General features: G+C 35.7%; 1 protein-coding gene and 1 pseudogene across 2 annotated transcripts; one reads left to right on the top strand and one right to left on the bottom strand.

Annotated features, from left to right (window-relative positions):
* The first annotated feature begins 1,115 nt into the window (after positions 1 to 1,115).
* GCG (glucagon) lies at positions 1,116 to 10,309 on the top strand. 2 transcript variants are annotated; one of them, XM_001494268.5, is made up of 6 exons: positions 1,117 to 1,271; positions 4,253 to 4,353; positions 5,797 to 5,958; positions 7,564 to 7,701; positions 9,046 to 9,189; positions 9,822 to 10,309. In XM_001494268.5, exons 2-6 carry the CDS (start codon positions 4,262 to 4,264, stop codon positions 9,826 to 9,828), a joined length of 543 nt encoding a protein of 180 aa, XP_001494318.2. In that variant the 5' UTR covers positions 1,117 to 1,271; positions 4,253 to 4,261; the 3' UTR covers positions 9,829 to 10,309. The 2 variants fall into 2 exon arrangements, with proteins under 2 accessions (XP_005601602.1, XP_001494318.2); XM_005601545.4 differs by lacking the exon at positions 9,822 to 10,309 and having other exon boundaries at positions 1,116 to 1,271; positions 9,046 to 9,193.
* On the bottom strand, positions 10,148 to 18,428 carry LOC100061192 (securin-like; annotated as a pseudogene).
* Between the last annotated feature and the right edge of the window lie 5,286 nt (positions 18,429 to 23,714).

Here is a 23,714-nt window from a genome sequence, read left to right as displayed (position 1 = left end):
GAAAAAGAAATACTAGAACCTGTCTTATTAGCCTCACCTATCTTGGATGTTTAATCCTCATTTTGCTTTCTCATTTCTGCCTGAATCCAATTTACTACAAAGGATACATTAAATCTTAATTGATATTCTTTAAAATTCCCCACCAAAATAATACAAATTAATTCCATATAGAGGTGATGAGAAGATTGTTAATACATATGTGTTGATTTATTATCTGGGTAGACAAAAGAATGAATTGATTATATTCAGATTAAATTCATCATAACTAAATAGTGATGAAAATAATAAAAAAATTTTCACATATTGAGGTATATGGGGAAGCCATTCTGGTTTAAACCTGATTCGACCTAAACTTATTTTTCCCAGAGCAGCCTGACTTATAGCCTGTCAATCATGCACTGTGCATCTGCTTTAAACATTAAACATCATCCCAAAGTAAAGGAGGCGCTCTTTCAAGATAGGAATGGATGCCTCCCCTCTTCTAACATCAATATCAGTACTCTTTCGAAGAGAAGTTTTTCTTCTCAGAAACCAGGGCCAGGTCTACCTAGTGTGTATGTGCTAAACTTCAGTAGACTAGCTCCTTGTGACTTTGAGAAAAAAATATATCCCTGTCATGCTTCATGTATGTTCTTTGCTCTGAAATGGTATGTAATCATGCCACAAATCGTGCTTCTCCGAAACGTTTTCTCCCTTTGTGGAGACTGCCTTCCCAGCTCAAGTAAAATTCACTGTATCTCTCTTATCTATAGAATGGTTATTGGTTATTTGCATGGACAATAGCAAACAGAAGGACTCATAAGACACTCAAACGAAGCCAGGCTGAAAAAGGGGTTAGTCATGGACTATGTTATTTCAAGTTCATTCGTCTTCAATATCAAAATTCATTTTAGAAGACTTACGTAATTTTCATGCCTGACTGAGAGTGAAAGGTGATTTTTCAAACTGCCCTTTCCATTCCCAACAAAAAAAGGCATGAGAGTAAATAAAAAGTTTCCTGCTCTCTGAGGTCTCACCCAACATAAGCGTAGAATGCAGATGAGCAAAGTGAGTAGGCGAGTGAAATCGTTTGTAACAAAAACCCATTATTTACAGATGAGAAATTTATATTGTCAGCATAATATCTGTGAGGCTAAACAACGCTGGGGAGTATATAAAAGCAGCGCACTTTGCTGCAGAAGTAGAGAGCTCAGGAGACAGCACATCCAAAGTTCTGAAAGGAGGGCGCCCTCTCTCTCCACCTGCTCTGCTCCACATCACAGTGTCAGAAGGTAAGACTAAAACTGAGTGACTGTAAGATGGCAAATCCGGTTTGGGGCACAGTTAAGTATTTTTATGGGGACAAAGTATTGTGAATTAAAGTACTCTTTCACCTGATACTCTATTACTAATAATACATGGGGTATAATTGAGATGAAAAAGTGGTATAAAATGCATTTACATATACTTTAACATAGTGATGCTGCAAAGAGAATTGAAGAACTAATTCAATGCGAACATACAAAACAGAAAGAAAAAAGCTTCAAATCAATGCACTTGTTACAAGACTTAACTGTTATGAGAACTGCATTTTAAAAATAAGTGGTAAGATTTTGAAAAATAAATATTTTCCCCTGGATTTGATAAATGTGTATACTACTTTGAACAGAAGACACCTTTCAAACTTAGCAGAAATGTGTCCATTAGAGAGGCTATAACAGCAATTGCTCCTTCTCGAATAAAACTTATGGTTTTCCAAAAGAAGAGAATCAACATCATCTTTCAAATATTCAAATTCCTGACGTCTGTCAAAAACTCAAAGTGCATGAAATTGGTTCTTTGTAAATAAGACATAGCCTATTTCTTACAGAGAACAATATCGACTATTGGGAATTCTTTGGATGGAACTGAGTAAACTGCAGATTAATAATTATTTACTATGTATTGCGGACCAGTAGTAATAAACAAAATATCTAAATGTTCACATTCTGAAATGACATTTTAGTAAATCTCTTTAGAAAAAAAATCAGATGTTCTAAAGTTAAAATACCTCTTTAAGCTCTTAAGGATAAAGAACAATTTTACAAGATTCTCAATGGAGTAAATGATTAAAGTGGTGTGTCTTTCCCACACATACCAATGACCTAAGAGAGGAAATTAGCTAACCAGTTTAAAAAGTATTTATGTGGCCTATAACATCAATATATATAAGGATATAATATAATGTCACTTTGCCTAGGTCTAAGATTAATCTTTCTGAAAGACTTTTTAAACAGGGAATACTACTGTTACTATATTTTCCTTTTAAATTGGAGTGGACCTGTGTGGTTCTTATGAAACTACAGATTCTCTCCTTAAGCTACCTAAAAGAGATGAGGAGTAACTGGAAATTCTTCTCCTATTGAATGAGATTTGGATACTATAATAACATAAATATTTGCTTTCTCAGTAGTGGTATTCAAACAACTAGCCTTATTCCTAAATTTTTCACAATTCTGTAGACTTTCGCAAAATGAATAAAAGAAACTTTAAAAGTTAGTTCCTTCTTTCAGTAGAACTCATCTTACTGCCTGTAGAGGACTTTGAGTACTCCCTTCTGTATTGCTTCTCCTTCCATCGGCTCCAACAGTGGCAGAATACCACCTGCTCTACAGCTGCCTACGTAGAACATCGTAGAAGATACTGCAAAATACTTTAGGGATCTGGCATTGAAGGAATTATTTAGGACTAAATTGGCTTTCCAACAGTGGTGTAATCCCAAAAAGAAATGCTTGCTTTAATTTTTTTAAATTCCTGAAAGGATGACTTTATAATTAAGAATTATAATCATAAGACAGTACCTACATGTAACGCAAGGTTTCCAAAGTTTGCTGTCTAGATAAACTGAAGAATACAAAAACGCCAAATTATTAATTTAATGTTGATGAATGAAGAAGGATGAATATGTAATTCCCATTGTGTTACTTTGATTGACCACTTAATCTAAAAGGACTCGCTACTTCAAAGAAAAAAAATACCACTGCAGGTATTACAGTCTCCAAGCTTTAGTGCCAAAATAGATAATAAATATGGCTAGGATGTTAAAGAAAAGATTGATAGTTTAAAATGATAATATTTGTAAAATCTTTGTTTCAAACCAAATGCTATTTGCTAAAAATACTCGTTCAAATTATTTGTGGATAAGCATAATCAAACTTGGATTGAAATCCTTACTTCTCAAAGTAAACACAGTCATATTTGAAAGTAGCAAAGAGAAGCCTGTGACAAGTACTGGACTTGAGGTTTCCATTCAGAAAGTAGAGGAGCTTGCCCTGTGGGGACATTCTGCCCCACAGTCGTGTTGGTCACCGCCCCATCCACACTGCGTCATCATGTCTTTGGCATCCTATGGCTTCCTGGGGCATCTGCTTGTGAGACGAGGACAAGCAACCAGGTGTATCCCACAACCAGGTCTAGGATGTCACTAGCAGTGAATGACATGTCCTGGACTAAGTCCAATTATAAGACAACCTGGGGACTTCCAAGACTTCAGAAGCAAGCATTAATTTTCTTTATGACAGCGATCTCTTAGTTTCTTGGTTGTGATTGTTCAAGTTGCCAGAAGCATTAGTTCTTGTTGCAAATTGCTTGTCTTTAAAATGATTTTTTTCCTTTAATTTAGAACAGGTCAAAGCACCCTAAAATACCTCAAATCTGTTGGCCGCTTTATAATTACAAAGTCTAGACCAAGTTACACTATTTAAAATATAAATGAATAATACATCTGAACCGACAGCTGGTATGCCAAGTTGTAGCCTGAGGCTGCTTTAAGATGGTTGAAATGCAGTATAATGTAAATGCTTGGAAGTGAAGGACTATTAATTGAAAGCCAGACTGATAGTGAAGGGGGTGGCATTATGGATAAGGTGCCATTCAGACTAACCATATGTAGCATATCATCTACAGTGGATATTTTAAATGTTTATCATGGACATTTTTAATTTCAAGTCTGGAAATGAGCCTTCTAATCATTAACAGAAGTGTCCTACACTAATGAAAAAGCTTAATGGTGGTACACATCTTTTGTATCCTTTTTTGACACAAAAAAAATCTGGAAAAAAATCTACTATTTAATATTAAGCTGGAAATATAATCAGAATAAAATTGATGACTAGCTTTTTATTTCTATTTATAATATTTACTTTGTCAAAATTGAACTAATTCAGCCCAACATTTTAAACATGGTTGCCTGTCTCCCCCTACCCCACTTCCCCTTGACTCTGTGTTCCAACAGGCAGCAAAAATGAAAAGCATCTACTTTGTGGCCGGACTGTTTGTAATGCTGGTACAAAGCAGCTGGCAACGTTCGCTGCAGGACACAGAGGAGACATCCAGGTACTAAATCTTTAGATTTGAACTAACATAGCACAATGGTTAGAATACAGCCTGTGAAAATGATGTTTAGTGAGTAGGTCTTAGCAATGTAGAATAAGTATTCTGCACAGTTTTCAAATGTTTAAAGTGTCATTGAGATAAAGGCTTTTCGGGACTATAGATCAGAGTATGTTGTTTCACAACCAAAGGGGTGGGCAATGTGGAAAAATGTGTTACATGGGAAATTGTAGCTCTTTGAAATCTTCAGCTGATCCTATCTATCCATTCATTACTCGCACACTGCATAGTAGATTATTTTAATTATTCACACCAACTTTTCCTTTTGTTATTCCTTTTAAAAAGTAACATTATTTCTCACTAATTGTAAAAGTCATACATGTTCATGATAAAAAATATATGAAGAATTTTATGTGTACTGTATATATATCTGAGATCATTATGCAGCTTTGGATTATGCTTTTGCTCTTAGCATTGTGTTAACTTTTTCCCATGTAATTAAAAATATCTATTAAGCGTATAATGTATTTCATTTCACCAATGTACAGCATTTATTTAGCTATTCCTCCTCTGTTGAACACTTGAGTTCTTCAAATTTTCCCGCAGGCAACGCTGCAAATAACGTTTTCCCTACATTTCTTACTATTTTCTGAGGATAGATTTCTAGGAGCAGAATTACTGTGTCAAAGGGTTTGAATGAGTTTAAATCCTTTATAACATCTTGCCAACTTGCTTTCCAGAAAAGTCATACACATGCACACTCCCATCAGCGATATAGAAATACTCTTCTCACACGATCCTCCCTGGTATTTAATCTTTGCTAATCTCCCAGGAAAAAATACTATCTCATTTCTATTTATGAGTATTAATCATATTGAAGATTTCCCCTTATTTACTATGGGAACCAACTCTTGATTGCTAGCATGTGGGTTATTCACTAAACAATTTCAAATGACCAAGTGTGCTTTCTCTTGTCCTTTGAACTTTTAATTGTCCCTCTTCCACCATTAGTTACCATACAGCAGGTAGTTGAGTTACTTTTTTATATTAATATATGTGAAGCAGAATTGGGAACATAAATTTGCTGCCCAAAAAAATGATGTGGGATTCTTCACTCTTTTAAAATATTCCAGTTATTGCTCTCTTCTGTCATTATTAGCATAATCACGAGTAGATGTATTAGTTGAAAAAGATTTGTTTAATCTTTTTTCAGAAAAAAAGAAGCCAGTTGAAAAATCTGTCACTAGAATTCAGAATCAGACTGTATTCAGCTCTAATAAAGCTATGGGATTCCCATAGCTAGCTAAGGTCTCTCTGAACCAATGGAAATACTCAAGGCACCTGCCTTCCAGCTTCATGTGGTCCTATATTTTGTAGAGAAGATGCTCCTCAAGTGAATCTACTCTTGAGGAGAGATTTAGTTGCACCAATCACTCTTCCTCGTAGATCGTTCCCAGCTCCCCAGACAGACCCACTCAGTGATCCGGATCAGATGAATGAAGATAAGCGCCATTCTCAGGGCACGTTCACCAGTGACTACAGCAAGTATCTGGACTCCAGGCGTGCCCAGGATTTCGTGCAGTGGTTGATGAACACCAAGAGGAACAAGTAAGAGTCTGAACCTGGTCCAAAATTTGCACACAAATATGCCTGAAACTTCTCCTGACTTTCTTAATTTATCATGCTCATCAAATAGTGCCCATAAGCTGTTTCAATTTTGATGATTTTTAAGGTCTATAATACTATCCTTTGTATTATGCCTTTGACTTCCCACCTCCCACCCCTCCAAACTCCTTACCCACCTTTCAGTGGGACATAGACTTTAAATTATTTTCCCAACTGTGGTCTTAGAAGTATTTACTCTCTTGCCTATTTTCCTTTAAAATTGGAAGCTGACTTTTGTGGATCTAATTTCTGACCAAAAGATAAGAGCAAATTCAACATTCTCCTGTAGGGTTCAAACTATGACTGTGATCACATTCAAAGTGTGATCTCTAGCCAAGTTAATCATGGTAAGGAATGGAAACAGATGCAGTCTTTTTCTTGTAGAATACAATCCAAGATACACATTTAAAATTACAGCCTAGCTGCGCAGCATAAAGAGAGAAGAAGGCAAATAAGAACACAATCCTATCATAAGGCATACATTTTAATGTTGGATTTTCTTTGACAGTGTTGGGTTTTTTGCTGCATCTAGGCTACTGGAGGAAATCATCCACAAGGGTTTAAGAGAGATGGTGGAATTTTACAATTTCTTTGGAGAGTGGCCCACAAGGGGGAGTTATGCATACAAAGTAGCTGAAGGAATCTAAAAATCAGGAAAAGGGCATAGATTTATCTTCATAGAATGGAGAAGGGAGAGGGAGAGCATGAGAACACAAGCCAGCAGGAGGAATAGGAGAGACAGAGTGGTTGACCAAAAGTTTTTAGAGTGAAGGGTACAACTGCAGAGAAGACAGCAATCACGGTCAGAGCAGACACTGGGAGGAGTCCCTGTTAAGGACTACAGATGGGGCCACTGGTAAAACGTGAGAAATCACAAATTTGAAAAAATGAAAACTGTCCTCATTTCTAGAAAGGGAATGCCACAACTTGGTAAACTAATGTTAAACAATCCTCGCTCTCGGACGGTTTCTGCTGTGTGTTTAAGATGAAACCTTCCAAGGGTAATGTATGCCAGGAAGACTGAGGGGAGCTGGCCAATCACCTCCACAGAGCCTTCTGCCCATACTTGAGTTGATATGGGGTCATCTTCTTAGCTTTCCTCATTGCTAGCCCATCACACGTTTCCTTAAATCTTGTATCAAGTGGTCCTTGTGATAACATTTTGAGACTGTCCTTTGCTTTCTCTTGAATCAATTAACTAACTGTGATCCCATACATACTAATAACAAAGAGCTGCTTTGTTTGCAAGTAGCATTGCATAGAAGATAGCCCACATATATTGAGACAGCATAAATGCAGCTTTAATAATCAATGGCACAGACAAGCAGGGGAGGTGAAAACGGGTGTGCTGGGTAGACATTTAACCTCCCTTAATTGTTATTAGCCCTCTCCCATCAACCTTCAATCCAGATAATTAATGTAGCTTCTCCCAAATCTCCCTAAGCCCCTTCTACATAGAATCCTGAACCCAAAGCTGCCACTGCTTATAGGTGAGAACCATATTGCTGAAGAGACAGATCTTCAATTTAACTTTCACATTTCCTTCAGGAATAACATTGCCAAACGTCATGATGAATTTGAGAGACATGCTGAAGGGACCTTTACCAGTGATGTAAGTTCTTATTTGGAAGGCCAAGCTGCCAAGGAATTCATTGCTTGGCTGGTGAAAGGCCGAGGAAGGCGAGAGTAAGTCTGTACATTCCTATTTAACATTTTTTTTTCTGCTTTATGCTGAAAACTTAGACTACAGTTATCTATATATGGATCTGGATTACAGAAGCAATTAGTATAGTCTCACAAAGTAAGGAAATAAGTCCCATTGGTGGGAGACAGTCTACAAAAGTCTAGTCTGACTTATCTTTGGTGGCAAGTATTAATAATAGAGTCAAACAGGTTACACTTTTATCCCCCATTATAGCTGTGTTATAATCAGGCTACTAATTTGTCGATCCAGGACACTTTTGAGAATAAATAGCATGCTTTTGACAAGTACACCAAGACAACAAGCTTAAACTAGGGCTGTCCTAGGAAAACTAGGGATAAGGAAAAATAAATAAATAATGCTGAAAACTTAAAGTTTGACTTTACGTATGGGATCAACATATATTTATGTGTTAGTAAGTATTCAGGTGAAAATGCGACGAAGACTGAAAGGAACTGAACTTAAGATGGTTAATGAAATCACACTCAAAATACAGATATGTGGAAACATCCATACATTTAACAACATATCCGTTTTTTTGTGGGACTGTCATATAGATAGCCATTAAGTTATTGCATTTGAAAATGAGGCTAAGACTTCTAGGTACTTTCTTGAATCTTGCCACAGCCAAACAGAACCTTGAACCATCTCATTTTCTCGTGATCATTTTGATTGACATTTGCATTGTGAGAAGCAGAAAATTCATGTTCAACTCTAATTTTTTAAGTGAGGTTTAAAACAATCTTACTGAGACTTAAAGAGATCTCAAGACAAGAGGGAACTAGTATTATTGCTGATTTTTAAAACATTAACAAATTTACAAAATCAACAGTAAAATAGTCACACGAGAATATTTATAACGTTTGAAAGAAATACCAAAAATTCTGTTAATTAAATGGATCAAAGAGAAAATCTATTATAGGCTAAGGTTTAATCCCTTAATACTGCACTTTGCAAGACTGTTCTGATAATCACTAGTTTTACAGGATGTAATACATTTTTCTGAATTATAAACAAATTAATAGTCTCAAAAACTTCTGTGTTGCAAATATTCGAAAATCTTTGAAGCAGCTAGAATATTGAAAAGGGCATGAAGTTATACAGCTTGGTTTCAGATCCCAGTTCTGCTCTTTATTTTCTCCATAATTTCCTTTCCAATATGCACCAGTTCGTACAGGTTTCTATCAGGCTTTTCATAATAGACCCTCTGTAAATAGGAACTTATCGTTTTCTCAATGACCCTCACACATATTACCAGTGATGGGCAATCAATAAGCATTTATTGAAAACATCTAACCCAATACTGCTGTCACCCCTCTTTTTCTCAGTTTCCCAGAAGAAGTCACCATCGTTGAAGAACTCCGCCGCAGACATGCCGATGGTTCCTTCTCTGATGAGATGAACACAGTTCTTGATAATCTTGCCACCCGGGACTTTATAAACTGGTTGCTTCAGACCAAAATTACTGACAGGTGACTGCATTTTAGTTCATTTTGAAAACCATCAAAACTTTTATCAATATTATCATACTGCTACAGGTTGTTCCCAATGTGAGGGAGAGTATGTAATCGAGACTATGAATCATTTGAGTACATTATTATGTTTCTTTTTGATCATTACGGTTTTATCCATTCGCCCATTTATTCCAAAAACATTTCCTGAGTGTTAACAAGGGACGAGACATCAGGAACACAGACATGAATAAAACAGAGATGTTAAGTCATTCTCATATTAATGTCACAGTACAAATTGCCAAATATGTTGACATTTTAGCACAAAGTACAATACCAGGATACATGGTATCATACTTAATGTAATAGGCATAGTAGTAAAAATCTAAACACCAAAAATTAACCACTTATCTTGATTGGTTGTAATTGCTTTTTATAATTATTCATACGCTTTAAATTTCTTGATAGGGGAACTTTAGGATAAGCCGTCTTTAAATGCAAATATTTGACAAGTCCACAAGACTAAGGGATTTATAACACGAAAAGATTGATAAACAACTTTTATCAATAAATATTTGAAATATTTCCCAGATAGGTTAACTACAGTATCTGCAAATTATAGCTATGTTAAATCGCTGTCTTTTTATTTCTAGGAAGTAAGTATGTCACTATTGAAGATCATCTTCACAACATCACCTGCCAGCCACGTGGGATGTTTGAAATTTTAAGTTCTGTAAATTTTAAGAGGCATATTCTGAAGCCATATTGCTTTACATGCCAATAAATAAGTTTTCCTTTAATGTTGTGTAGCCAAATACTGTAAATTGAATAAACCATTGTCAAAATATTGCTAAAATATCAGCTTTAAAATCTGAAAATGCAGAATTCTCTTATTTTCTTCTTATTTTGGATGAAGTACCTTAACCTGCTTAACTTGGCAATGAAATTGTTTTTCTATGATACAATTTGTATATATAAATTATTCCAATCACAACATATCTGTCTTATAATAATAGATATGGAAGGACTGGCAGCCACAGTGGTGAAATGGGAAAGAGAAATTTCTTCTTAAAACTTTTATCATAAAAATGCTTAGCTTTCAATGTATCAAAGATAGACCTAAATAAAATTTTCAAGCTTCTTTACCATTGTCTATTTTCTCTCTTCTTCATGCCCCAACTCCTTCCAAACACCCCTTCTTCCCAAACTGGTAGCCCAGAAGCCAAATCTTGTGACCAGACCTGGCTTCCTGTTTTGAACGGCTGCACAATGCTTTAACATTTTGAGCCAATATTGAAAAATCAAGGTATTTTATAGAAATACATTGATTTCTGGCTTCTCTTTAAAAAGTAGGCCATCAGGCAATATTAGATCCACCAAACAAATATTTTCTGGAGCTGGGTACCAGCTGCCTCCTTCTGAAGGGTCATATGATCTTTAGCTCACTATTGTGCGCCCTACACATGTGCACAGGCGCACACAACACACATCTATGCATGCTCACACACTCACACCTACATAATATACACATGTATGCTCTTTCCCTTGGTCCACTCTATTTATACATCTCCCTTCCCTGGCCCCCATAAGCACTTAAGTTTGTCTATAATACCCTGTACTCTTCTCTCCCTGTCCTGCAGTGTCCAGTAAGTTGGGCCTGTCCAGGGCTGATTGCCATGGTGGAGAGTTTTCTTTGATGTAGACAGCATTGCCAACTCTCTTTCTCTGTCTCTCTCTCTCTTTTTTTTTTTTTCCCCCAAAGATTGGCACCTGGGCTAACAACTGTTGCCAATCTTTTTTTTTTTTCTGCTTTTATCTCCCCCAACCCCCCGTACACAGTTGTATATCTTAGTTGCACGTCCTTCTCGTTGTGGGATATGGGACGCCACCTCAACGTGGCCTGACGAGCGGTGCCATGTCCGCGCTCAGGATCCGAACCCTGGGCCGCCGCAGCGGAGCGCGTGAACTTAACCACTGGGCCACGGAGCCGGCCCCTCTCTGTCTCTTTTTTTATTGAGATAAAATAAACATAACATTTTGTAAGTTTAAGAGGTACAATGTGTTGATCTGAAACGTTTATATATTGCAATGCGATTCCCTTTAGCTAATATGTCTATCACATCACATAGTTATCATTTCTTTTTTGTAGTCAGATCATTTAAGATCTAGTCTCAGTAATTTTGAAGGATATAATACAGTATTCTGGACTATAATCACTCTGCTGGGCATTAGATCTCCAGAACTTACTCATCTTCTAGTTGCAAGTTTGTACCCTTTAACAACATCTCCCCAACTCCCCCTGCCCCCCAGGCCCTGGGCGGGATTTTCTTCTTTCTTATGACTCAATAATATTCCATTGTATATTTGTTTATTTGCGTGTGAGTGTTACACACATATGTGTGTGATGTATATATAGCATCTTCTTTATCCATTCATCTTTTGGTGGACACTGAGGTTGTTTCCATGTCTTGGCTATTGTGAATAATGCTGCAATGTTTAAACATGGGAGTGCAGATATCTTTTCGATATCCTGTTTTCATCTCCCTTGGATCTATACTCAGAAGTGGGATTGATGGACCATATTGTATTTATAATTTTAATTATTTGAAGAACCTCCATACTGTTTTCGATATTGGTTGTAACAATTTACGTTCTCACCGACAGAGCACAAGGGTTTCCTTTTCTCCACATTTTTGCCAACACTTGTTTTCTCTTGTTTTGATGATAGCCATTCAAACAGGAGGGAGGTGATATCTCATTGTGGTTTCAATTTTCATTTCCCTGATGATTAGTAATGTTGAGCATTTTTTCATATCGCTGTTGGTCATTTGGATGTCTTCTTTGGAAAAACACCTATTCAGTTCCTCTGCCCATTTTTAACAAGATTGTTTTGTTGTTGTTGTTATTGATTTGTATGCCTTCTTTACATATATTAGATATTAACCCCTTATTTAATATATGGTTTGCAAATATTTTCTCCTCTTTCTTAGGTTGCCTTTTCATTTAGTTGATTAGGAGTTTTTTTTGCTGTGCAGAAGCTTTTTAGTTTGATATGATCCTGCTTGTTGACTTTTGCTTTTATTGCTTGTGCTTTTGGTGTCATATCCAAAAAAATCATTGCTGAGACAAATGTCAAAGAGCTGCTTCTCTATCTTCTCTATCTTTTCTTTGGGGAGTTTTATGGTTTGAGGTCTTATGTTTAAGTCTTTAATCCATTTCAAGTTAATTTTTGCGAGTGGTGTAAAATAGGGATCCAATTTCATTTTTCTGCTTATGCTCATCCAGTTTTCCCAACACCATTTGTTAAGGAGACTATCCTTTTCCCATTGAGTGCTCTTGGCTCCCTTGTAAAATATTATTTGACCATAAGTGTAGGGGTTTATTTCTGAGATCTATTCTGTTGTAGTGGTCTATGTGTCTATTTTTATGCCAGTACCACACTGATTCAATTACTACAGCTTTGTAGTATAGTTTGAAATCAGGAAGCGTAACATCTCTGGCTTTGTTGTCAGGATTGCTCTAGCTATGTGGAGTCTTTTGTGGTTCCATACAAATTTCGAGATTGTCTTTTCTATTTCTGTGAAAAATGCCATGGGAATTTTGATAGGAATTGCGTTGAATCTATAGATGACTTTGGGTAGTATGCATATTTTAACAATATTAATTCTTCTGAACCATGAACATGAGATATCTTTACATTTGTTTATGTCTTCAATTTCTTGCATCAAAGTCTCATGGTTTTCATTATACAGATCTTTCACTTCCTTAGCTAAATTTATTCCTAAGTATTTTATTGTTTTTGATGCTGTCGTAAATGGAATGGTTTTCTTTGTTTGTTTTTTTTTTCAAATATTTTGCTGTTACTATATGGAAATGCAACTGATTTCTGTGTGTTGATTTTATATCCTGCCACTTTACTGAATACCTTTATTAGTTCCAACAGTTTTTTGGTTGAGTCTTTAGGATTTTATATATATAAGATTATATAATCTGAAAATAACGATAATTTTACCTTTTCTTTTCCAACTTGGATGACTTTTATTTCCTTTTCTTGACTAACTGCTCTAGCTAAGACTTCCAGTACTACGTTGAATAAGAGTGGTGAGAGTAGGCACCCATGTCTTGCTCCTGATCTTAGAGGAAAAGCTGTCAATCTTTCACCATTGAGTCTGATGTTAGTTGTGGCTTTGTTGTATGCAGTCTTTATTATGTTGAGGTATTTTCCTTATATACCCAATTTGTTGAGAGTTTTCTTTTATCATAAAAGAATGCATTTTGTCAAATGTTTTTTCTACATCTAGTGAGGTGATCATATGATTTTTGTATTTCATTCTATTAATATGATGTGTCACATTTATTGATCTGCATATGTTAAATTATCCTCGCATCCCAGGGATAAATCCCACTTGGTCATGGTGTATGATCCTTTTAATATGTTGTTGATTTGGTTTGCTAGTATTTTGTTAAGAATATTTGTATCTATATTCATCAGGGATATTGGTCTGAAGTTTTCTTTTCTTGTTGTGTCCTTATCTGGCTTTAGTATCAGGTAAAGCTGGCCTTTTAAAACAAGTTTGGGAGTATTACCTCTCCCTCAATTTTTGGGAAGAATTTGAGAAAGATTGGTGTTAATTCTTCTTTAAATGTTTCGTAGAATTCACCAGCGAAGCCATTGGGTTTCATTGTGTTGGAAGGTTTTTGATTGCTGATTCAGTCTCCTTACGTGTCATTGATCTGTTCAGATTTTCTACTTCATGATTAGTCTTGGCAAGTTCTATGTTTCTAGGAATTTATCCATTTATTCCGGTTATCCAATTTGTTGGCACATAATTGTTCACAGTAGTCTCATGACCCTGTGTATTTTTGTGATATCAGTTGTAATGTCTCTTTTTTCTAATTTTATTTATTTGAGTCTTCTCTCTTTTTTTCTTAGTCTATCTAAGGTTTTGTCAATTTTGGTTATCTTTTCAGAAAAACAGCTCTTAGATTTGTTATTTTTTCTATTGTTTTTCTATTCTCTGCTTCATTTATTTCTCCTCTGATCTTCATTATTTTGTTTCTTCTGCCAACTTTGATCTTAGTTTGTTCTTGTTTTTCTAGCTCCTCCTTGAGTTGTAAAGTTAGGTTGTTTGTTTGAAATCTTTCAGTTTTCGCAATATATGCATTTATCACTTTAAGTTTTCCTATAATAACTGCTTTTTTTAATTTCCATTTTGATTTCTTCTTTGAACTATTGGTTGTTCAGGAATGTGTTGTTTAGTTTCCACATGCTTGCAAATTTTCCAGCTTTCCTCTTTTTGTCAATTTATAGTTTCATACCATTCTGGCTGGAAAAGATAGTTGATGCAATTTCAGTCTCATCAAATTTTCTAGGACTTATTTTGTGGCCTATCATATGACCTATTCTGGAGAATGGTTCTATGTGCACTTGAGAAAAATGTGTATTTTGCTGCTGTTGGATGCAATGTTCTATAAATGCCTGTTAGATCCATTTAGTCTAATATATGGTTCAAGTCTACTATTTCCTTGTTGATTTTCTGTCTGGATGATCTATCCATTGCTGAAAGTGGGATATTGAAGTCTCCTACTATTATTGTTTTGTTGTCTGTTTCTCCCTTCAGATATGTTAGTATTCACTTAATATATTTAGGTGCTCTCAGGTTGAGGGCATATATATTTATGATTGTTATATCTTCTTGATGAATTGACCCCTTTATCATTATATAATGACCTTTTTTGTCTCTTGTTACCATTTTTAGCTTCAAGTTTATTTTATCTAATATAAGTATAGTTACCCCTGCTTTCTTTTGGTTTCCACTTGCATGGAATATTTTTCCATCCCTTCACTTTGAGCCTATATGTGTCCTTAAAGCTGAAGTGAGTCTCTTGAAAGTAGCATATAGTTGTCTTTTTTTTTTAAATCCATCTAGCCACTCCTTGTCTTTTTATTGATGAGTTCAATTTATTTACATTTAGAGTAATTATTGATATGTAAGGACTTACTAATGCCATCTTATTAATTGCTTTCTGGCTGTTTTGTAGTTCAGTTGTTTATTTTTTCCTCTGTTTCTGCTTACTTTTGACAATTTTTTATTTTTCTTTTTTTTCTGTTAAGAAAAAGAATTGCTTTATTAATCTGACAACATACACACACCAACTATAGAGTACTAAGAAACTTAAATATCTAAGTCATAGCAAATAGGTGTCAATTCAACACCCAGAGTCAATAGAATACCTGAAAGAGACTGCAACAGAGTAGACTCCCATAATGAAGAGGGCATCTTCAGAGGTGAAGGGGAGCCCAAGTGTAACAGCTTTTCAAGTTCCCTCTCTTCAGTGAGGATCATAAGAGGCACTCCATTCAAGGGGAAGTGTGCAATCTGATGTTTTCAGGTAGGTCGAAACTATCAAAGTCTAGAGGATTAAAGGGAAAGAATTTTTCTATTTCTGTCATCTGAAGCAGGAACAGTTTTTTGCTTCAACCGTCTTCTCAGTCATCTTTTTGGCAGAGAAGTTTGTCTGTTTCTGTATGAGGGATCTATTATTTTTTATTGACTTTTCTATAGCTCTGATGGCAGTTCCCAAAGGCTTTCTAGCAGCTTTAGGTAAGGCTGGTGGAGCATCATTTTGCCAACATGTAGCGTTGAAACCTGAGATCTCCCATCTAAGACTTTGACTGAAGTCTTAGATCCCAGTTTCAGCCCATCCCCAGGAGTCACATGGGTGCCTCGTTCTCCATTTTCCTTAACAAAGATAAGAGTAGCCAAGACTTAGCCTCTTTTTCTGCTCTGATTGCTCTTTCTGATTTTCTGCTCTGATTCCCTTTTCATCTTTTGTGAACTGACTCTAGGTGTCTGCTTTGTGGTTGCCATGAGGCTTACATAAAACATCTTAGACGTAAAACAGTTCATTTTAATCGGATAGCAACTTAACTTCAATAACATACAAAAACTCCACCCTTTTACTCCCTCCCTTTTGTATTTTTGATCTCACAATTTGCCTCTTTTATACTGTGTATTTGTTAAAAAATTATACCAGCTTTTTTACTTTTCCTTTAAGCTTTATATTATAGTTACGTGGTTAACACACTGTCCTGTTACAGAATTAGGGTTTTCTAAATTTGACTGTATATTTACCTTTCCAGTGCATTTAGTTACTTTCATATATTTTCATGTTACTAATTAGCATCTTTTCATTTAAGCCTGAAGAACTTCTTTCAGCATTTCTTGAGAGGCAGGTCTAGCAGTGATTAACTCCCTCAGCTTTTGTTTTTTGGGGAAAGTCTTTATTTCTCTTTTTGTGTGCATGTGAGGAAGATTAGCCCTGAGCAATGCTTGCCGCCAATCCTCCTCTTTTTGCTGAGGAAGACTAGCCCTGAGCTAACAGCTGTGCCCATCTTCCTCTATTTTATATGTGGGATTCTTGCCACAGCATGACTTGATAAGTGGTGCATAGATCTGTGCCTGGGAGCCAAACCTATGAACCCTGGGCCACTGAAGCAGAGCACATGAACTCAACAACTACACCACCAGACCAGCACCTTTATTTCTCTTTTATATCTCTATTTCTCTTTCATATCTGGTGAAATCTGAAATCTGAGATCTGATATATGATATTTCTCTCTCATATCTCTTTCATAACTTTGCCAAATAGAGTATTCTTGGCTGGCAATTTTTTCTTTCAGCACTTTGAATATGTCATTCCACTCTGTCCTGGTCTGTAGGATTTCTGCTGAGAAATCTGCTGATAGCCAAGGGTGATTTCTTTGTAAGTTACTATCTTTTTTTCTCTTGCTGCTTTTAGGATTCTCTCTTTCTCTTTCATTTTTGACAGTTCCATTACAATGTGTCTTGGAGAGAGTCATTTTGCACTGAAATGATAGGAAAATCTATTAGCTTTGTGAACTTGGATGTCCAAGTCTCTGCCTAGGTTTGGGAAGCTCTCAGCTATTATTCCTCTACATAAACATTCTGCTCTCTTCTCCCTCTCTTCCCCTTCCGTAACTCCAATTATTTTAATATTTGTACTTTTTATGATGTCTTATAAACCTCATAGGCTTTATTTGCTCTTTCCTTTTTTCTTTGTCCTCCTCTGATTGGGTTATTTCAAAGTTCCTATCCTCTGGCTCACTGATTCTATCTTCCACTTGGTCTACTTTGTTGTAGATGCTCTCTATTTCTTTTTTCTTTTTTTTTTACATTTCATTCATTGACTTCTTCAGCTCCAGAATTTCTGTTTGGTTCTTTTTTATGACTTCTATCTCTTTGTAAAATTTCTCATTTTTGTCACATATTGTTTTCCTGAGTTTGTTGAATTGTATTTCTGTGTTTTCTTGTAGCTCATTGAGTCTCTTCAAAATAGCTATTTTAGTTCTTTATCAGCTAGATTACAAAATTCTATGTCTTTGAGTTCAATAATTGGAGAATTATTATCTTTTGGTAATGACAGGTTTCCTCAATTCTTCATGTTTTTGCAGTTTTGCATTGCTACGTTCATGACTGAAGGAGTAGACACCTCCTCAAATCTGTACTAGTTGACTTCAAGTGGGATACACTGTTCATTGGTCCTGTTATATCTGGAGGTTTCTCTGACCTTGTATGGATACACCTGCTCCACACTTTTTGCTTTCTTTTGTGGCAGAATTCTTAAGCTTCTGTGTCTTCTCTGGTTCTTACAACTCACCAGGCTGGTTGCTGAAAAATCTCTTTTGTTATCCAAAAGGTGGCACTACAGCTCAAATTTGTTGTTTCTCCCTTGTCCACAGACCCTGATCTGATTTCTGAGTGCAAGCCATTTACTAGAGCTCACTCTTACTGCCACACTCAGGAGCATGCTCAAAAAGCCAGCCTCAGAGTGGAGAGAGGTATGGGTTTAGCACTTGGGGAATTGGAGATGCCTATGAGCCTGACAGAAGAATCTTCGGATGAAGTTCTCTCAGAGGCTTATGGATACGTTTCTGCTGGAGTCCTGAAAGCAGTCAACAGGAACCATGTCCCTTTTAATGCCCTTTGATATTTTTATCTGTCTCCTTCCTGATCTCCTTTCTCCTCCCAATCATGAATGTTCCACCTCAGTACTCTGGCTGCTTCTCGAGAGAAATGGGTTTCTCCAGCAGTGTCCTGCACAGCTCAGGGAGCCAAGCACTCCCTTGTCAGTCTCTCTTTCTCCCATGGGAGAGGTTGCCACCAGCTAGTTCAGCCCTGCACTGTGTCACCTTGGGGAAGGGGCGGAGTTGACAAACTTCCTGTTACCTTCTCCATTGAGTCAAACTTTACTTATTTTTTCTGCAATGGAGTGCTGGAAGCTCCCTTTGGGAAGGCTGGACTTCTAAAAATTCTCCTTCATCTGGGGATGTCTGCCCAAATCAGCACTCTCCAGGTTTTCCCCAATCACAGCCAAGGGCAGCTTCACAGGCTCCTGTTGTTTCCACAGACCACATCAAGGTCTGTCTGCCTACCACCAGATGCACAGATGGGACAGACTCCACCCAGGTCTCTCGGTATAGGGCTCCAGATCCACAACTACCATAGGGGAACTTTTGTTCATGGATAGATGCTGGGTTTTAGTTGTTAAAAAGGGATTCAAAAAGGATGGATAACTTACACCACCATGATGCTGAAGTCACTTCTACTTGGATCCTCTTTCTCTATCTCTAAGGCATTCTTCTAAGCTAGAAGTTCCCAATTACCCACTAATAAGATTCCAAAGTTTATAAATTATTTATATATTTTGATCAATGGGAGCGAATTTGAATTAATATCTGTAATAATCCTCTCAGCTATTCATAATGATGAGCTTTTCCTGAGTTGGCTAGAAACTTCAAAACGAGAGTTATCTAAGTAAGGTTAGTGCTGGCTATAGGACCCTGAGCAGGCAATTTAAGCTCTCTGGACCCAAGTTCTTTATGTGAAGAAATAAGATAAAAATTTTCTAATCATCACCACATCTTACAGAAATCTTTGTTCATAACTCTGAACGTACCTTACAATGAGGTCTCAGTAATAATAGGATCCTGAAGTACTCATCCTAAGATCATTGTTATGGAGCTACTCAGGGCAGAAGTTAACTTTTGTATGTATCAAGATTGTGTCTGTCAGCTTCTCCAGAACCAAAATCATGACATTTTCCTCCAAAGTCTCTGACTGGGGGTAGCTCATAGGCTACACAACTATTTTCTCAAAGTAGGGTTTTTGTTTGTTCGTTTGCTTGTTTTTTAGGTAGTAGATGGCTTTGTGGATTGTTAAGGCATTCAACTGATAAGATTAAAGTACCATATTTTTCACGTTTCTGATCTAAGCAGCTCAATGCAACTCTATAATGTCCACCATATTTTCTTCTATGCAAATTGTTGCCTTTACCACTCTGAAACCAATGTACCCACAGGTGACCTAACAGAGTGCATATGGAACTGAAATTTGGTTTAGACACTGAATAGATATGTGTTCCATGACACCAAAGTCAAAAGCCTGAGAACATCTCTGAGCACACTCCAGTTAAGCTGCAGCCTTCAGAACCATAGGCTGTGCTCACACAAAGGAGGGGAGATAGTCAGCTAAGAAAACTGGTACCTGGCTGGAGTTAATGGAAAAAAAGAAGCATAAGACAGCAAATGTGAGTCAAGCTCAAAAGAATGCCAAAGGTCAAAACCAGAGAAGATGAGTCTTTCCTTAAGTTCAAGAGGCAAACTAAGGGATGACAATGGGAAATGAAGCTAAAGAAGTAAGCAGCCATGTAAGAAGTAAGCAGCCATGTAAATGTAGAAATAAAGTTGAAAATATTAGTTAGCTATTATGTTTTACTGTGTGTAATACAAACCAAACCACAGAGACTTAACTAAATAGGGGAATATGTTTTTTTACAAAATAAGAAGTCCAGAAGCAGGAAGTCCAAGGGTAAACATGTCAGCAATAGCCCATGGTCTTTGTCTTTCTGCTTTGCCCTCATTAAAAAATGACTTTCCTCTCACAGTCACCTCAGGATTGAAAGAAGACTGGTCCATCTCCCAGTTTCCTATGTTTCCTATCTTCTAAGGAAGATGATGAAGAAAAAGGAGAAAGATGGGTAGGAGAAGAAAGAGGAAGATGAGGAGGAAAACAAGAATAAGAAGTAAAGGAAAGGAGAATTGACAATCAGGAAGGGAATACACCAATTTTGAGAAAGCAAAACATTCCTAGAAATCCCCAGCAGATTTTTAATTATGTCTCATAGGCCAGAAATGTGTCCCATGATGACATCTTGGCTGTAAGGAAAGCTGGGAAACATTGTCTTTCAGCTGGATATATTGTAGCTCATACAAAATCAGGGTTCTATTAGTAAGGAAAAGGGAAAGAATGAATATTACATAGGGAATTAAAATCAAAAGGCATATAGATTGCCACAGTCAGGTTGAGATGCCCAAGGCTCATTTTACTGAGTGCTACTTTTGTATTAGTGGGTTTTGTTGTCCTAATTTAAGTTCAAGCAGGTTTACAAAACCCTGGACTCCCTCTGAATTCAATATAATAAAAGTAAAATGCTCTACAAAGAAATTATTGGAGAATATTCAGCATAAGATTGTACAAGCATTTTATATCTTTGATTATACAGCTAAGATTAAATAATGGGGATAGAGGGAGTCAGGTTAAATGAACCAGGCAGAAATAAATATAAAAGAAAGCAGGGGTTGCACTCTTGACCTCAGAAGGCAGAACTCAAGAAAAAAAGATTAAGTAAGGGAAAGGATACTTTAAAATGCTAAATGTATGAATCATAATGAAGATACATAGCAGTTATTAATATCTACTCTCCCAATAACACATCAAACACTTTCATAAAGCAGAAACTGCATGAGATTCAAGGAGAAGTGGTCAGAAATACACTATTAACAGGAGATCTTAACTCTCCTCTCTTAGTCCAAGACAGAGGCAATGAAGCAAAAAATTAGGATACAGAAGAGCTAAACAACATAATCAATAAGGTAGATCTTATAGATCTAAATTGAACTATGAATTCTGATAAAAGAGTATACATATTCTCCAAGAGCTATGGAAAATTTGCAAAAATTGCCCAATAGTAGACCACAGACAAAACCTCAATTATGGTACAAATAGTATTCTCTGACCACAACGTAATAAAACTAGAAATGAATAACAAAGTTATTTTTAAAAGCTTTCCTTTCACTTGGACATTAAAATACACAATGTTAAATAATTCTCTGGTCAAAGAGGAATCACAATACAAAATTTCCAGAGTTTATAGAAAATAACAATCATGCAACTATCACACATCAGAATCTAAAAGATATTGTTAAAGTAGAATTGAAAGGAAAATTCTTACTATGAAATATTTGTAATACAAAAAAAATTTAATTGAAAATAGATTAAAAACGCAACTCAAAAAGCTAGAAAAAAGCTAAAAGTAAACAGAAATAAAATGCAAAAGGAAAGAAAAAATTTATTAGAAAATAAAAAAATAATGAGATAGTAAACAAGTAGCAAAATTTACAATTAAATAAAAATTCTTATTCTTTGAGAGAAAAACCGTCAAAATAGACAAATGACTAAAAAATCCGTTTTTTAAAAAGGGGGCGAGCACGAACACCATAATAAGAGATGAAAAAGAGGAAATAATTATCAAAGGAATTTTGTTTTAGTGAGACCAATTTGAACAACTCTAAGCTAATACATTTAAGAATTTAGATTTTAAAAAGTAGCTTTATAGGAATATATAGTTTACCAAAATTGTCCCCAATATGATGGACAGCCTGAAGAGATCCTTTTCCACTAAAGAAACAGAGAAAGTTTTAAACGATTGCTCTATAAAAAAACACCTGGACCAGATGGTTTCACGGTGGATTTCTACTTAATCTTGAAACATCAGATCACTCAACGGTATTTAAGGTATTCCAGCATACTGAAAGAATAAAAATTTGTAAATTTTTTTTCTGAAATTAATGAGTGTGACATTTTTATTGAAACATGAAACCAAATTACACAAAATTCTACAGATGAATTTCACTTATGGACATAGATGCACATATCTTAAAAAGAGAATCTGGCTGTCTATTAAAAATAATATAATATGAAGAAATTGGAACACTTGTGCACTGTTGATGGAAATGTAAAATGAAATAACCAACAAAAACTACAAAAATATGAACAACATGGCACTAAACACACCACAAAGATTCTTATTTACATCACAAGAGCTGAAACAAGATGACAGAGCATCACCTTTTTTGACCTCTGCTGGGAATACGCACATAGAGCTACTTAAATTTTACTCCACTCTGTGCATGTCCGTGAATGACAATAAAATGGCTATGAGTATTGATTTTGGGGTTACAAATAAAATTTAGTGAGTAGGTGAATTTGCAAATATGGAATCAACAAATCATGAACATCCACTGTAGTTCAAATAGAAACTAGAGTGAGGTGGCGGATACAATTTCAAATATACCAGTTTTACACAAAATGTAAATGAATTAAATATTCGTATTGAAGACTAAGATCAACCAACTGAATTAAAAAAAAATCCAACCAACTATTACACGAGATATATTTTATACATAAAGACAAAAGTAGTTAAAATAAAAAGACTACAAAAGTTTATAACATGCAAATACCCATTCAAGAAACCTGTGTAGAGTATTAATATCAGGAAGTAGACTTTAAAGAAACTAGCATTACTAGAAATAAAGAGGGGAATTTAAAAATGATAAAGGAATCAATCCATCAGAAATATATAACAATTCTAAATCTTTATACGACAGAAAGCATAACTTCAAAATAGATGAGGTCTAAAATGACTGAATTAAAAGTAGACAAATCCACAATCACAGTGGAAGGGTTAAATAACTTGGTCAATAGTTGATAGAGCAAACAGACAGAAAAATCAGTAAGATGTTATAAACTCAATCAATAAAATAAACAACATTTATAGAACATTACACCTAAGAACAACAGAATGAATATTCTTTCCAAGTGCACACAGAATATTTACCAAGATTGACTTCATCCTGGATCAAAAAATTTCAGTAAATTTCAAAGACTGAAATCGTTCAGAGTATGTTCCTCGACCACAGTAAAATTAAACCAGAAATCAAAAACAAGAGATATCTTAAAAATTCACAACTGCTTGAGACTAGGCAATCACTTCTAAGTAACCTATGGGTTAAAGAAGAAATCATAAGGAAAATCAAAAAATGCCTTTGAACTCTATGATAATGAAGATATCATAAATACAAACTGGAGATGCAACCAAAGCAGTGTTTAGGCATATAATATAGCTTTAAATGCATTTTCTAGGAAAGAAGGAAGTTTGAAAATCAATAGCCTAAGGTTTTACCTCAAAAAGCTGGGGATAAAAGGACAGCAAATCTCAAAAGGTAAATGAAAGGAAAATTTAAAAGATAGGAGAAAATAATGAAATAGAGAAAAATTGATGATAAAAATGAACAAAGCCAAAAGCTGGTTCTTTGACTAGATTAATAAATTTAATAAATCCCTAGAAAGACAAGGTAAGAAAAAAACAGGAAAAATTACCAATACCTATAATAAAAAGGAACA

This window comes from Equus caballus, chromosome 18, assembly GCF_041296265.1.
Source record: "Equus caballus isolate H_3958 breed thoroughbred chromosome 18, TB-T2T, whole genome shotgun sequence".
NCBI classification, from domain to species: domain Eukaryota; kingdom Metazoa; phylum Chordata; class Mammalia; order Perissodactyla; family Equidae; genus Equus; species Equus caballus.
The sequence above is the reverse complement of the archived record's forward strand: the minus strand, read 5'-3'. Positions and strand labels throughout refer to the sequence as shown.

Excerpts from the sequence above, each read along its gene's own strand:
- GCG (XM_001494268.5), top strand. The coding sequence starts at position 4,262 with ATGAAAAGCATCTACTTTGTGGCCGGACTGTTTGTAATGCTGGTACAA. Across the intron at positions 5,959-7,563 it reads ATGAACACCAAGAGGAACAA|GAATAACATTGCCAAACGTC; the intron begins GTAAGAGTCTGA and ends CATTTCCTTCAG. Across the intron at positions 7,702-9,045 it reads AAAGGCCGAGGAAGGCGAGA|TTTCCCAGAAGAAGTCACCA; the intron begins GTAAGTCTGTAC and ends TCTTTTTCTCAG.